This window comes from Aethina tumida, chromosome 3 (assembly GCF_024364675.1).
Source record: "Aethina tumida isolate Nest 87 chromosome 3, icAetTumi1.1, whole genome shotgun sequence".
In the NCBI taxonomy this organism is placed as follows: Eukaryota; Metazoa; Arthropoda; class Insecta; order Coleoptera; family Nitidulidae; genus Aethina; species Aethina tumida.
In genome coordinates, this window is record NC_065437.1 from 13,508,403 (window position 1) to 13,524,567 (window position 16,165).

General features: G+C 30.7%; 1 protein-coding gene across 2 annotated transcripts in view; it reads left to right on the forward strand.

Moving 5' to 3' along the window:
* The window catches only part of LOC109603577 (proteoglycan Cow), a 129,618-nt gene that overhangs the window by 97,414 nt on the left and 16,039 nt on the right, over positions 1–16,165 (forward strand). For both annotated transcript variants that reach the window (XM_049964242.1, XM_049964243.1), the window contains exons 3-4: positions 12,843–12,945; positions 13,251–13,373. In XM_049964242.1, the coding sequence (XP_049820199.1) occupies positions 12,843–12,945; positions 13,251–13,373 (226 nt within the window). The remainder of the gene's footprint in view (positions 1–12,842; positions 12,946–13,250; positions 13,374–16,165) is intronic.

Below are 16,165 nucleotides of genomic sequence, written 5' to 3' on the forward strand. Positions count from 1 at the left end.
ATTTGTGAATTGAATTTTTTTCAAAGTATTCCATCATATTGACTTATAAATGTTTAATTCTGTGACAAAGTTTCATTGAAACATTTTTCTCACGATCAGATAGGAATGATTAATTATTAAAATAGTTTAAAGTAATGGATGAGATTATTAATAACTTTGTGCCTTGTTTTATTCAAGTTCCTAGAATATTTTTGAAGGCTCTAGACGGGGAATCTCTTTAATTTAGTAATAAGGAATTAATTTTAATTATCAAATATTTAGTTATGTATCCTTGCTCAACTTACTTCCCTTTGTTCAACCCTTTTAGTTAGAAAATAAATTTTCATTAATTTCATTATTTTCATTATATTAAACCCATTTTTATTCGACTGTAATAAAATGCATTTATGCAAGCACTAAAACTATTTACACTTATAAAAATCTCGAATTGTTCGTTTGATTAACTTTTATTGTATTTTTTTGTGTCTAAATATAACACGCTACAAAAGCTGACTTCTTTTGGTTTTTGTGTTCTCCCATTTCCGTGTTTCTCTTTCCGTTTCATTATTTGTTCTCGTACAATCTTTTTAAGTGATCCACGGACGGACTCCCATTCTGTTCGTAATTACGAAGTAATTTAAATTTGTAAAAAATAGGGTTTTTTATAAGCCGTCACAGTGGCGAAATTTTAAATAGCTTCCTTTTTTGTCTTTCTGTCCTAGTTGTTTTTTTTATGTTTGCACTTTTCCTAATTAAATTAATGAAGCCTGTGAGTTTGTTTAGGGTCGCAGTTAAGTACCTGTTACGTTGGAGTTAACCGGATGATTTTGTAAGAATGCTTAATGTGATTAATTTTTCGTTTTCGACCTCAATTAGCCTACTAAACAAAAATAAACAGGTCGCATTGCCAGTGCCGGAGTTTTACAATTTAGGCTAATATCCGTAATTAAAAGTCAGTTTTCTAATTGGTTGCAAGTTCTTGAAAGTCTATTAGCTCGGCTGTCAAGTATAACACTTTAACCAACCGAGAGTTCTAAGGATATTACTGAAACTTTATGCGGGCGGATGTAAATTTTACCTGATGTATTTAGACGTCACTTCACCTCCATAAATTTCGCCGAGATACACCCTACATGCTACACATACTACTGAGTTTTGTATAATTTATGTACATTTTAATTTCGGGCAAAAATTAACTCGACATGCCCTAACGAAGGTGCGAAGAAAAATCTAAACAAATTCACGGCATTTTATTTTAATTAAGTTTATGTGCCAGACAAAATTTTCAGTCTAATTAAAAGTTGTTGCAGGATTTTTTAAATGTTAAACTGCCTGATACTTAACATAATATTATAAAAGCTGATTATTCTTAAAATATGCACTTTATTAAACCGATTTCAAAAGACAAAAGAAGAAATTGTAAAATATTTTAATTATCAAAATTGTTTAATTCAACAGTTTGTATAATAAAATCGATCTAGAAGACTTTTACGAGTGCTGTTATGTAGACACAAAACATCAAGGTTGGCATGGATCCATGGAAAGTAGGACAAAAATTGGTGAGTGATGACCGTCCACTTGATGTCTGGAGAAAAAAGAGATGTTCAATAAGGGTGCTTAGGGTGAAATCATGTATGAAAGAGGAACTACTTTGGTACATGTACCTGTCCCAATCAATATGTCGAACCCAAGTGATCCGAGACGTTTCTAGAGAAGGTGAAATGGAAAGAATGGAGTGGTCACCACATTCCCTGGATATAAACCCAGTTGAGCATGTATGACATTACTTATCCAGATTAATTTGACGCCGGTTACACCTTCACATGAATATTCCAGACCTATCAAAGCCTGGCATTAAGTGGAATTTATTGATAAGAGGCATGTACAGGCGTGTAAATACTTTATTACAAAATAGGAGTGGAAATACGAGATATTCAATTAAATTGCTAATTTTTTTTATCGTTTTTTATAATATAGTTAATTAATAATGAAGATATTCTTCTTAATTTCTCTATTTCTTAATTTTTCTCTATTTGGTAAATGTTATAACTCTTTAAAGGTTCTTTGCAAATGTGAAGATTGTATAATAATAGATATAATAAAATATCATTTTTTTTATTTTAAATTTAATTATAGCGTGGTGCAATACTTTTGAAGTCCATAGTATATATAATAAAATGTACACAATCAAATTATGTTTTTTAAAACTTCAGCACTTTAGCAAATTTTACTATTCATTATATAAGTTACTAAAGATCTTAAATAAATAATTTGATAAAAAAGATAACTCTTTTTATTAGGCTTTACAATATTTAGAAATTTTCAAAAAATTATAATCTATTTATAATAATAAGTAATACAATGTAAAATTTCCATTTAATAATTTATTCGAGTTAAGTGTAACAGTAAACAATATTAGTCTGTTTTACACAATTTCTGATTTTTTGACCTACTTTCACATAAAGCTTTTAACTCGCTAATTCCAACTGATGTCAACATATCCAATTACTAAATAATTTTTAACTATCTAACTGACTCATTTAATTTATTTGTTTCATTATTTTTAAAAAGTATTTTATATTTCTCTATTTTCAATTTTATTATAAAATATTGATTTAAAATTCTGCACTTTTTTATTAAAATATACTTCAATAAAGAATTCGTCGCACTTGTAAAATTTATTAAATTAATAATTTATCATATTTATCCTCAGTATTTCTATAATTTAATAAAGAGTCTAAGTTCGTATTAGTGTTTATACAATTAATTTTCACCTGACACGTTTAACCTACATTCTCATAGAGCTTTTAACTCAATAATACAAATGACACATATCCAATTTCCTAAGTAATTAATTACAATTTAAATAACTAACTGATTTGTTGTTCAATTCGATGGAAAATATAATTGCATGTGACACAAAAATTTAAATGTAAATAAAATATGTCATTTCAATTATCTGATTAAATTTATAATAAGTTGTTTTATTGTAATTGGTTCTGAAAGGGTGTATATTAATTGGATTTTAAAAATGAAAATCTATGTTCTTATACTTATTTTGTGCACCAAAACTAATTTTCTATCATGCAAACTTTATATTAAACTGCATACAATCATGCCACATTGTTTAAAGTCTTAAAAATAAATTGCACGGATTACTACATAATAATTTTACCTTACGTCCATAAAATTATGAAAAATAAAATAAAAATCCCTTGAACCCTTCCACTTAACCTTTATTGTAACTACATGCCACACAATATTCCGGACACTTTTTTATCAATTTTCAGAAATATGCTCCCAACAGCACGACAAGACTGAAGTCTCAATTTCCGCTCGACGTTTAAGCCGATATTGTTGCCCATACATAATTTTGCCACCGTCTCGTTACCCCATCAAAGACTTTGCCGAACAATCCCCGCGGGGACGGGCATGATTCTCCCTTCGTACTTTGACCCTCCCTCGAACTAGTTCAAGCAAATTAGTACACTGAACTCCGTTAATGTGATTACGGTTTTTCTTTATTCTTTTAACCAGTGCGTAATCTAATTCTCTCCTCCGCACCGCAACTGTTTATTATGATAATGCAACTTGAATTATCCCCGTTGCGATTCGGATTTACCCTTACGACATGCCGGTATTTTTGTTTTAATTGCTCGAACTGCATCTTTTATTTTATACCCAGTGGTGGGCCCTAATTGATATCTACGAGACTTAGTGAAAAGAACATATTTTTTACATATTTAATGTTCTTTTTCCAATTTGTAAAGTACATTAACTGACGTTGGTATTAATGCTGTGGCCTGGCCAGCTCGCAGTCCACACTTTAACCTAATAGAACATATGTGGGACATTCTTGACAGACGTTTAAGGGACCCTTCGAATAACTTAAAAGATGCGGAGCCTTTTCTACTCGAAATTTGGGAGAATTTGGACCAAAATAAAAAGTTCAAATTTTTATTTTTTATAAACATCAAATATTATTAATTTTTATTAATTTATTTATTTATTGAAAATCATTATTTTTTAAATTGTTTGTAACAGTTATAAATAATAACATATTTTTAAATCAATATTTAGAGTTTATTTTTCTCTTTTTCAGAAAGTAATAATCAATTATTATTGGTGTGGTGCTTTAAATACTTAGAACAGTGTATTATCGTAACGGGTTACCGATGATAATTTCAATTAAATAGATGTTAAATCGGTAAAACCAAAGTATTTTTGAAAGACTCGTTACAACAGGTTAAAGAGAGCGATTTATTTTACACAAAATATCTATGATGTTACACTACAATTTTCACTCAATGATTAACTTCAATATCACTAACCTTTGTTTTCGTTGAACAGATCTTCAACTAATGTGATGTATCACACTCAATACTCACATCTTGAACCAAACCAAAATATTAGATAATTTCTACTCACTATTTTACTGTTCTTAAATTTATAGTACGAGTCTAATTAAAAGTCAGGTTAAAACAAATAAAAATATGAAATTAAATGATTTATAATTAAATTAAACACTTGCCAAAAAGGTTGAACTTAATGAATATTTAAAGCCATTGATTCATCAAACAGTAAGTAAAAAAACTAAAAGAACTTCGATCTAGACACTTGAAAATTCTGATGAAAAATCTGGCGAAATAAATGAATCCCTGAGTTTTTAGAAACTCTAATCTAAATATTAATGTACTTGGTCTAAAAAACCTTATCACAATTTAAAATAAAATACAATACATTATTTCAATACAATTTCAATTCTGATGTTGTTTGCATAAAAATCAACTAACGTATAGATTAAGATAAGTATATTTTGTAGGATTTTACGACTATTTTACTATTAACGTATGCAAGATTAATTTTAAGAAAACCCATCCAAAAGTGATGGTCTAAAAATTCTCCCACAAACTCATTAGCTCATATTACATTATGTTATTAAAAACACGTAAGTTTTAAGGACTCAATAATTAAAGAGACAATATTTATTAAAAAGTAGATACTATTAGTGTTATTATTATTACAACCATAAATTTGAACAAAAACTAAAAATGATTATATCCCAAAAGTACAATAACCTAAGATAAAAACAGTTGAGAAATTGCAAACTGTATAAAACCGAATCGATATTTCACCGTCAAACTTAATATCGTCCTTGTTACTTATAAATTCGAATGAATTTAAACAGTAAAACTTTCTTACTAAACTTGATGATATTGCGGAATGATAATAAATTTCCTAGCTCTGGTAAATCCATTGATATTAAAGATTCATATCCGCTATATTTCTTGTTCGTCCTTTTATTCTTATACTTTCCAAGTTTTACGGCTCATTTTAGAAATATTCGCAGCGTCGTAAGTCAATCCGTACGCCAATGTAATGCCACACTTTTCCTATTCGAACGTAAAACTGAATCAGGAAAATCAGCGTCAAATTCTAAGGAAAACTTAAAAGTGCTTATATTTTATTCGTTACAATTTACAGAACAACTACGCCTGACATATTTCGCTCTAAGGTTCCTTCAAATGAGAATTGTGACAAGAGAAACATTAGTATTCAAATGGAAAACGTGGACCGAAAGCGATTGCCCTTTGTAAGTCTTATCGTCACCGTGAAATTACTTTTATGTCAGTGAAGTAATAATTTAATATGTCTAATGACAAAGCGACGTGAGTTTCAAATACGAGGCCAAATTGTTTATGAAAACTTCGCCCGAGTTCGTTTAATAACTTTGTAAGTGGTGAAAACCTACGTAAAATGTTAAATGTTAACAAAGCAAAGGATTATTTTAATAATGTTTATGTACACAGGTTAAACGGGGAAACAAAAATGGATTAGTTTGATCCCAACATTGGTCGGTCGACCTGAAAATCCCCTGATAAATTATCATTACGACTGATTGTTCAAATAAAATAACCATTATTTGTATTTACAGTTCGAAATAATAAATAACCAGGCAAATGCCGCGAAAATTACTAATTTCAACGTTATAACCAATTAGTAGTCATTGGTCAACAGCCAATTTGGCCACCGCATCTGTTTAAATTGCGATTCGTTAAAAATACGGTCGAGTTCAGAGTGAATTTCCAAATGAAAATAGTGAATAAAATAATGGTCACAAGTCTGGTGCGAAACGATCCAGTCACGCGAACCGACAAATTAATTTATGTGGAATTATGTGACTGTAACATTGGTCCGCATAATTATGGGGGTTCAACACCACCAAATCGTCTCGTTTCGAAACCGTGTAATTTCGTTTTCTGTCCGATACAGTACAAAAAAGGGCGAACAAATGATAGATGGGCAACATAAAATTCAGGGCTTGTATTGCCAAATGCTATAATTGAAGTGGATAATATATTCCCCGAAATGTTTTAGTAAAAATGCCCGAGGGTGTGGCTTATGTGAAACAGTCTGTAATTTTTGATAAGAAAAAAGTAACCCAACCCTGGCCGTGTCTGCTGATAAAATTACGACACGTTTATTGTTTTTCGTCCGTATTTTTACTATCGATTTTATTTTACATGAACAAATGATAATACAACATGGTACTCACACATAAATAATATTTTGATTTAAGAATGGTAAAATGTTAATTTTGTTGAAAAAATGGCTGACTATATATTTATTTTAATTAATTTAATTGATTTAATTAATTTAATTTTATTTCATGTATTAAAATGATTATAACAGATCACACTTATAACCAAATTTTATAGCAATTATAATTTGACTTAAACTACACTGTTCCAAGAAATTAATGCACCATCTATAATTTTGTAAATATTAATAATTTCAATTTAAGTAAATAGTATATTCTTTGTTTTACCTTTATTATGTATTAAACACCCTCGTAACATATATGACTTTTAAAAGGTGTATGAACGTTTTACAAGATGTTTTGTTACTTATTATTTGAAATATACCAATTCTGGTAAATTAGTACAAAAATTTCAACCATCGCCAGCATCACGCTGTTTCGTTAAAACTCATTTATCATCCCCCATTTCTTTCTAATTTTTACTAATTTTCAATATACAACGGCAATTTAGAAATTTAACTTGCGATGAGGGTGCTCAAGCGGTTGTTTCAGAACAAATAGCCGATAGGTTTGGTGTGACCATGCTAGGAGACCAGATCAGGGTAAAAATCGTGCTACAACTCGTACCCAAGTTTGTGCATACAGTCTCAGTTAGAAAAACTATAAGGGGTTGGAATAAGTATTGAAACTACTCAACAAAGACTTAGGGAACATAATTTGTAACCCCATGTTTCTGCTCGAGGCCCTATAGTAACTGTGGATCTTCGCAAAGCCAGGCTAAATTTTGCTAGAAAGCACTTCAATTGAGAGATATGCTCAGTATATTTATTTATTTGATAGGGGCTCTATTATGGTGTGGAAGCATTTCTTTATAGCACGTTTCGACTTAGTGGTGATAAATAATGGAAACCTTAGTGCTAAGACATCCTAGAAGAACATGTCGCGCCATATGCCCCATTTTATAGTTCCAAATTTTTTACAAATGAAATTTTGTTCAAAATAAATTAAAAAAGTGATTCAAGTTATTACTGTAATAATATATTATGTTATATATGTTAATTGCTACAAACATTTCAAATTAATGCCGTTCTCCATAAACTTCTAATGAGTATGTTAAATGAATCACCCTATATATTAAACAGTAAAAATTTTCTGAACCAAAAACGTACTTACTTTTTACGATTCCTACTCATTAGTTTATTATAAGTATCCAATTAAATTACTAAATGTTGAAGCTGAAGTATATTTAAAAAATAAATAAGTAAAAGCATTCGGATAAAATGAAAACGTACAAACAGAAATGTACAGTAGTTAAGCAGATGCAGATTAATAGTCAAATGAAATGAGTACATTTTCGAACCGGATAAAATGATCTTTTTATGCTTTGATGTATTTGAAACGGACGCTTTCGATACAATGATTCTGATACTCATTACTTTTTTCCAATTTAATCCATTTACATCAGAATTTAAAGCGAGCTTATACGGAGGTAAACAGATCCAATACCAATTGGCCTATCTTGATTGGCAAAAAATCTATCATCCCGTCTTTTAGGGCCAATAATCTACCTACTTGTATACCTAATTTTATGAAAATATCTGAATGCGTTCTAAGTGTCAATTTAATATATTTTTTATTACTTTTTTGTTCTTTTTTTTTTCGTATTCCGGGAGAGATGTTCGAAAATAGAACTAGTTATAACAACAGTGTATAGTATAGCTTAAGGTACAACTTAATACCATCTATGTTACTTAACATATAAATTCGAATAAACCTGTAAAACTCCGACAAAACTAAATGTTTACTGACAATAAATGTTCCAGCTCTGGTAAGTTTATTAACCATTTATGTCCGATATATTTCTTACTCCAATCTTTACAAGTCAATAACTCCTTTAAGTAAACTAGGATCAATAACGAAGTCAAATTAATTAATTAAATTTAGACAATTTGCTAAGTGCAATCCGGTTCCTTTTGTGAGTTTCATCCGGGTCCAAAAAAAAAACAACTAACCGTTAACGATTTATGTATTAGATCGACCAGTTAACAAGTCCCACTCCAAGCAGAATCCAAGTCGAAACGTAATTAAATACCGATGACATGAAAATATCCGAAGAATTCAAGAGGCCATTTATGATGCTCAGCTCGTTTGTATTTTGATAACGACACTCGAAAGTTTGCTCTTGTTTCTCTTGAAATTTTCCGTTCGTACGCGGGTCAAAAAAAATATGCTACTTGTAATTTCCTCTGTTCTCTTTTATGTTGTATCGATTAGAAACGTGTAGTGTACGATTTGCGAGGCAATTATTAACGTTTTCTCCGCCTCGTTTTTGCAACACGTTGGGAGCTAGTTCGAAATATAAAGGGGTATCAGACGTGTTTTGAATTGTTCTACGACGTTTGTAGAGTGGAATATGCAGGAGTATTTGACGCAATTATAGGCGTTACGTTTTAGTTATTGCGTTCGCGATAAAAGGAATGCATTCAATGAGTGAATGCATCAAAAAGTTGATAAAAGTTAAACGCTTACGAAACGACGAACTGCTGAAATAGGGGAGTTTCCAAAATGAAGTTATTTTCACCGAAACACCACGTATGTTTTAGCATAATAAAACTGAATATTATAAAATTTTTCGATTGTATTCATTAGCATTCCTTAGGCATAAAGTACTTCCTATGTGTAGTAATAGTAATATTTTTGAAGTGAAAAATTCTTTAGCCGCGTTGGACACTTTTTGGTAGGAGAAAATCTTATGGGTTCGCGTCACCGACATGTTCTAAATAGAAATATTCAAAATTTTCAGGATCATATTTATTTCTGATGTAGTTCCAAGGAAAAAATCAGCACCCAATTTTCTTACCATCTGTTACCAACGCGCTTAATTTCGTCGAAAAGTAATGGATCTGATATATGGTATAATAATAGGTTTAATATTTTCGGAAGTGAAAACTTCTTTAGCCGCATTGGGCACTTTTTGGTAGGGAAATATTGTGCGTTGGCGTCATTGACATGCTCATGACAGGCGCACGCGCAGTGTGTTGTAAGCCTTAGACACTTTTTGAATGGGTGAAATCTCGTGCGTTCGCGTCACCGACATGTTTATAGCAGTATATCTGTGGCTATACAGTTGATGTATAGTGTATATCTTATAAGTGAAATTGAATGCATTTGTGAAAAATTTATTTAAATATGTCCAATGATCGAAAACTCAATAATACAAAACATAAAACGACAAACGATGCCGCTTTTACACGATACTTAGATAAATTTGAAACAAACAATTTCATTTCTTACTTTAGTTACTATAAGTCCATTGTATCTTTTTTAGAACAAAATACAAAAAGTCCTAACTATTGTTGAAATTAATGATGACAATGATACAAACAATTAAATTAATGTTAAAAATCAAGTAGATTGAAATTTAAGTAAATACAAATACTATCCATAAATAATATGATTGTATATTAATTGTTATTTCAATTGAATTGTATTTATATTTTGCCATGATTTTGTACAGCCCGTAACATATTTAAATAATAAAAAACCATATAAACTTGCATAAAATTGTTGCTCTCGGAGTCAACAGATGTGAAAACCAGATTGATGTTGATGAATTTAATTCAAACATTATAAAATTTCAAATTTAAATACTAAAAGTTCACTTCTATCGGCAGTCTCGATAACTGACAACTTAAATTTTTTTTCACGTTTTGACGTTAAAAAATATTAGTTATATTTGATAACTTACATAAAACTTTACATAGTAAAATGAATATCATGTTTATATTTTTGATAAAATCTCTTTTAATATTCAAACAATGATCATTATAATACAATATATTCACAGGTTTTTACTTTTTTAATAAAAAATCAATTTGACTGGAAAAAAATATGGAATATTTTATTACTATTTTATTCGGCATCCATCACTGATTGGCATATTTTGAGCATATAAATTATCAATCTCCGTAATGTGTCAACATTGTAGCCACTACTCCTGTATGATTTGAAGAAGTTCTTGTTTATTTTTGATATTTTTGTTCGGAAGCGATGATCTAATACTTCCCAATGGTGCTCAATAGGATTTAGATGGGAGAAGTGAGACGACCATTCAAGTTTTTCATTAGAAACCACTCTTTAATAATTTTAGACGTGTCTTTGGGGTCGTTATCTTGTTGAAATATCCAACGAAGTGGTATCTCTTCCTCAGCTCCTCGTTCCTGTATGTCCCTGTACTGAAAACGATTCATTTTACTCTCCACTTGAAACAAGAGTTCAACTTTGGATCTCTGGCCGTCTCACAAATGTTCTACCATCCGACCCAAACAAATAAAATTTAGTTTCGTCATTCCAAAGGATAGAGTTCCATTTTTCCCGAGTCTAAGAAGTGGGATTTGCCACCATGTAGTCCTACCTCAATAAGCCGATTTCTCACTGTTCTACTACTAATATCTAGATTAAATTGTGTCGAAATTTTCTCCTTGATTTGTCTTGATGTTCAGCGTGGATCTTTAGAGAGAAGCATTTTATAATTTTGTCTATCTTGGGAGTGGCTTTTCGTGAAAATGTTAAGTATTTAGTACTGACCACAAACAAAATAATATTCCATACTTTTTCAAAAAACGTATCCTGGTATACTGGTAAATCAGAGAGTAAACACAAACTAGCGAATTTGTTTTACACCATTACAACAGATATGAAAAATCCCTTTTTTCCACCTTCTAAGTATAAACAGTATTCCATTGAAAATAGCGACAAAGTTATTTACGTTTCAAAATGCACAAAATTATAACTAACGAAACCCTATATAAAATTTGGGAGCTCCAAGTTATTGATGTCACTTCCTACGAAAACGGAAATTAAATTTTGTTCAGAATAAATAAAAAAGATAGTCAATCAAGTTGTAATTGCTATAAAAATTTCAAAACAATATCTATTTCCGTTTCCCATAAATAAATAAGTTAGGTGAATCACCCTGTTTCTAACTCTGCTATTTATTTTTTCCTATAACGTATTTAAAACTTTGTTTGATTACAATAATTTGATGGATGTAAAAAATACTTAAACCTGATAAATCAGATAGAGCAGTCATAAAAAATTCTTAACCACACAAAGTTTTGATGACTCTATAATAGACTGCATGCGGAACTTTACATATTGACAACCCTACCAAAGGTCAAACGGTCAATGTAACCGTCCACGGCTTGCAAATTCATTAAAAACTCAAAGATAAACTTCTTTCAGTCGATTGAAATGGTTTCTTGATTCTTTATTACAATATTCAAAGGAAATTTCAAAATATCAAATGAGAAGTTTTACCTTGTACACCATATAATCTATGATCTGAACTCCTGATCTTTTTTCATGTGATTTATTTTTGTCATTCATTCAGAATATATGGTTTTATCCCCTTCAAGTGATAGTTGGAACCCCCATATAGGTCGGGAACCTTTTAATACATTTTTACAAATTAAAAAAAATGTTGTTGTTTTGAAATTTATTGCAAAAGTTAACATTAAGAATAAAATCATAGTTTTTAAATTTATTGTAAAAATCAGCTTGGAAAATAATGGGTTTGTTTTTATTTCAGGCGTCCTTGTGAATCTTAAATTTTATTACAAAAATTTCACTACTACGAACTAAAATCAAAATTACTACTTCGTAATTTGGTCACTCGAAGGGAGTTCAATGTAAGGACAAACTTTTTTTGTTCGTAATCTATAAATGTCGTGACTCAGAATGTATAATATAAAGGTCAACGATTACAACAATAAGTTTATTCCATTTGGTTATTCCATACTGTATACATAAATTTTAATATGATATTAATATGATTTGAAATTCCATTTTAAAGTGCATAAACGATAAGGATCTGTTCCAGAATCCAATTTCGTTCGTCGGACATTTAAAATCTCTATTTTAATAAGCGACAGCATAAAAGTCATAATGTGGAATATTATTTATGGCCGTCCGGACTGAGGAGCAAATTACTTCGTTTTTGCCATATTATGTTCGGAGCATAAAATGTGAATGTACGTTGAAAAGTTCTTATGGGATAGATATATGTCTGAGTGGCGGACTATCGATAAATCAGGTCCGGATTTATGGAATATAGTCCTTTTCGGGCAATAACATAGTTTAACGTTCCAGAAATAAATTTCCGGGTGCCCGTATATGACATTTAGTTTTATGAGCGCGTTCGCTTGATAGTTTTATTAATTGAAGCCGAGCCAAAAGCCGTCCGCCAAAAATTTATTTAAACCCGCACCACACACGGTGAAATACCTCAAAGCAAATCGAATTGAAATGAATTTCGTTTCAGGTGACCTTTGCAGACCACTGAGCTGCAAGAAAAAAGAGATCTGCCTGCTGGAGGATACTTTCACGGCGGTCTGCGTATCGCGAAAGGAACTCAAAAAGAACGGGTGAGGATTTCATTTTTTTTTTGCTCATTGCAACATTTACGTATCGATTTCCCTTTGGAGTTTTAATATTTTGTTTACGGAATCGTTCTTGTACGTTTCCTCGCATTTCCTGCCACGGATTTTCGAGGTCTTGTCGTACGATGCGCGATCGATTTGCCGCTTTGTTGCTTAACATCGGCTATTTTGCCGAGTTGAAGATTTACGTGTCTTGCAGATTTTATCTGGCTCAGATTCGTGCAACGTGTACGGTTTAAATTTCGAACGACGAGAAACTTCAATAAAACCCCTTTTTTGTGTTTCCTCAGCGACATCGTGATACCGAAGCCGGTGGCGAAGACGGAAGAACCGAAAGACGAGGAGGAAGATGACGATGTGTTTTACGACACGGAAGACGATCCTGAAGAAGAGGCCGGAGATGATGAAGGGTTGTGAGTATTAATTGTTTAATAATAAAACAAAAATTTAATTATTAAAATAAAATTTAATTTTGAGTAAAGAAATTTTTTTAAATATTTTCTGAACTTAACAAAATTAAATTTGGCAAAAATAGGTAAAACAACTTAATTCCAAAATTTAGAAATTTAATAATATTGTAAAGGTAAATTCTTTTCAGTAAAAATGAAGAATTGAAAAAAACGATTTAAGTTATGTAAAATAAGGGACGTGTATCTGTTTTTTTTTTTTTATTTTTTGTTAGTGGAAAGAAAAGTTTATTTAAATATACTACATTAATAAAAACTTTGGAAACAAATAGATTGCATAAAGATTGCATAAAGATTAAATGAAATTTATATTTGTAAAAAAGAAATCAAAAGTCAAAAACTGTTTGTTAAATTAGCCAGATAAAATTAACAACTTGAAAAAAAAGCGAATTATTTAGTCAATTTTTAACAGAAAAATTAATATACCAAATTAAATTAAAAAATAAGTAAATAAAATCGGCCCTAAAAACTTATTCAATGAAAAAAAGAAATCAAAAATTAAAAATGGCGAAATTTAAATATATATACACTATCGCTCATAGGTAGAGCAACAAATTAAAAAACATAATCATTTTAGTAAAAGAACAATTCTTTTTAATTTAAATTAATTTTATAATTAATAAGTGTCTACACATTTCGTACCTCAATTTATATACGGATATCTTTATTTACGTAATTTTTACACAACATTTTATTTCGGTACAGAGTTCAAAAGTAAAGCAACTAAACCCTATGTTCAATACAATTGATTTTATAATTTATTTCTGTGCCCGACATCGCTACTTAAAGCTAAACGTGTCCATTTATCAATACAAATTAAACAAACAAATTGTATGTTCCGAAATGGTGAAAAACAGAGTAAAATTGCAGTAGATTTAAATTTAAACAAATCGATAATTTCAAGGACGATTTTCAATTTTAACAGATGTTATACACTAGGAGATGTTCCCAAAAGAGGTAGAAAACGCAAGACTAACTGAGCTGTGGACAGGAAAACTTATTGTTCGTGACACTTTCATCACCACTTCCCGTATAAATCAAAGAATAAACGAACTCAGTATGTTGGTGAGTACCATAAAACGAAGACTAAAAAGAGCTGGTCTCTATGGTAGAGAAGCAACAAAGAAGCTCTTCATTTATGCAAACTATAGAGCAACGAAACTACCATTTGAAAAAGAACATGTGAAATGAACAGATGGGCAATGGAAAACAATTTTGTTTTTCGATGAAAGTCGGCTCCAATTATTCAAATCTAATGGTATTTCATAAATGAGAGGACCAATTAATGAAAAGTATAATCCCAAGTACACTAAACCCACTGCGAAGCATGGTGGAGGAGACGTTATGGTTTGGTATGTTTTTCTGGGTTTGGCATGGGCCCACTGGTTAAGTTTGACGGGATAATGGATCGTTTTATTTATCGTGACATTCTTTAGAATCATATGTTTCCATTTGATGAAAGTGACATCAGTTTAAGGTGAACCTTCTAGCATGACAACGATCCGAAACGTACGTCTAAGTTAGTTAAAGAATGGTTCGCTTCTCAAAGAGTACGTGTCATGTCTTGGCCAGTACAAAATCCAGACCTCAATCCAATGGAAAACCTTTGAAAAGAAATTGATCGGAAAATCCCTGCAAAAAGACTATCAAATATGAAAGAACTATACGAAGAAATTCAAAATCACTCGAAAGAAATTTCGAACGATTATATTAAAAAGCTACTAAAATCAACGAAGATAAGGTGTTTAGAAGTTATTAAAAATAATGGATATGCTACTAGATACTAAATAAATGAATGCTAAATGTATTTAAGCTTGTTTTAATTTAAAGTTGCTCTACTTATCACCCTTGAATATTTTTCTAATATTAATAAATACTTAACTGAACCCACTAATGAACAATTATATTGCTGTATTGTGTTTATCAAACATTCTGCATAACTCTATAACAGGATTAATAAGTAAAGGAACCAAATCCTATATTCAATATTTTATAGTTTATTTCTGTGCCCAACATCGTTCCTTAAAGCTAAAAATGCTGTGTCCATTTAACGATACAAATTGTAGAAAATGATGAAAAACAGAGTAAAATAGCAGGAGATTTAAATTTAAACAAATCGATCATTTTAAAGACGATTTCCAATTTTAACAGAAGAAATACACCGGAGGAAGTTCCCAAAAGAGGTAGAAAACGCAAGACTAACAGAGCTACGGACAGGAAAATAAAAACGGTTGTTGTTCATGACACTTTTATCAGCACATCTTGCATAAATCAAAAAATAAACGAACTCAGTATGTTGTTGAGTACCATAAAAGGAAGACTAAATAGAACTGGTCTCTATGGTAGAAAACCAACAAAGAAGCTCTTCATTTCTGCAAACTAAAGCAGCAAAACTGCTATTTGCGAGAGAACATGTGAACTGGACACATGGGTAATGGAAAACAATTTTGTTTTCCGATGAAAATCAGCTCCAATTGTACAAATCTAATGGTATTTCATAGATGAGAGGACACATTAAAGGAAAGTATAATCCCAAGTATACTAAACCCACTGTGAAGCATGATGGAGGAGACGTTATGGTTTGGTATGTTTTCCTGCGTTTGGCATAGGTCCACTGGTTAAGTTAGACGGAATAATGGATCTTTTTGTTTATCGTGACATTCTCTAAAATCATATGCTTTCATTTGACGAAGGTAACATCAGTTTAAGGTGAACCTTCCAGCACGACAGCGATCCGA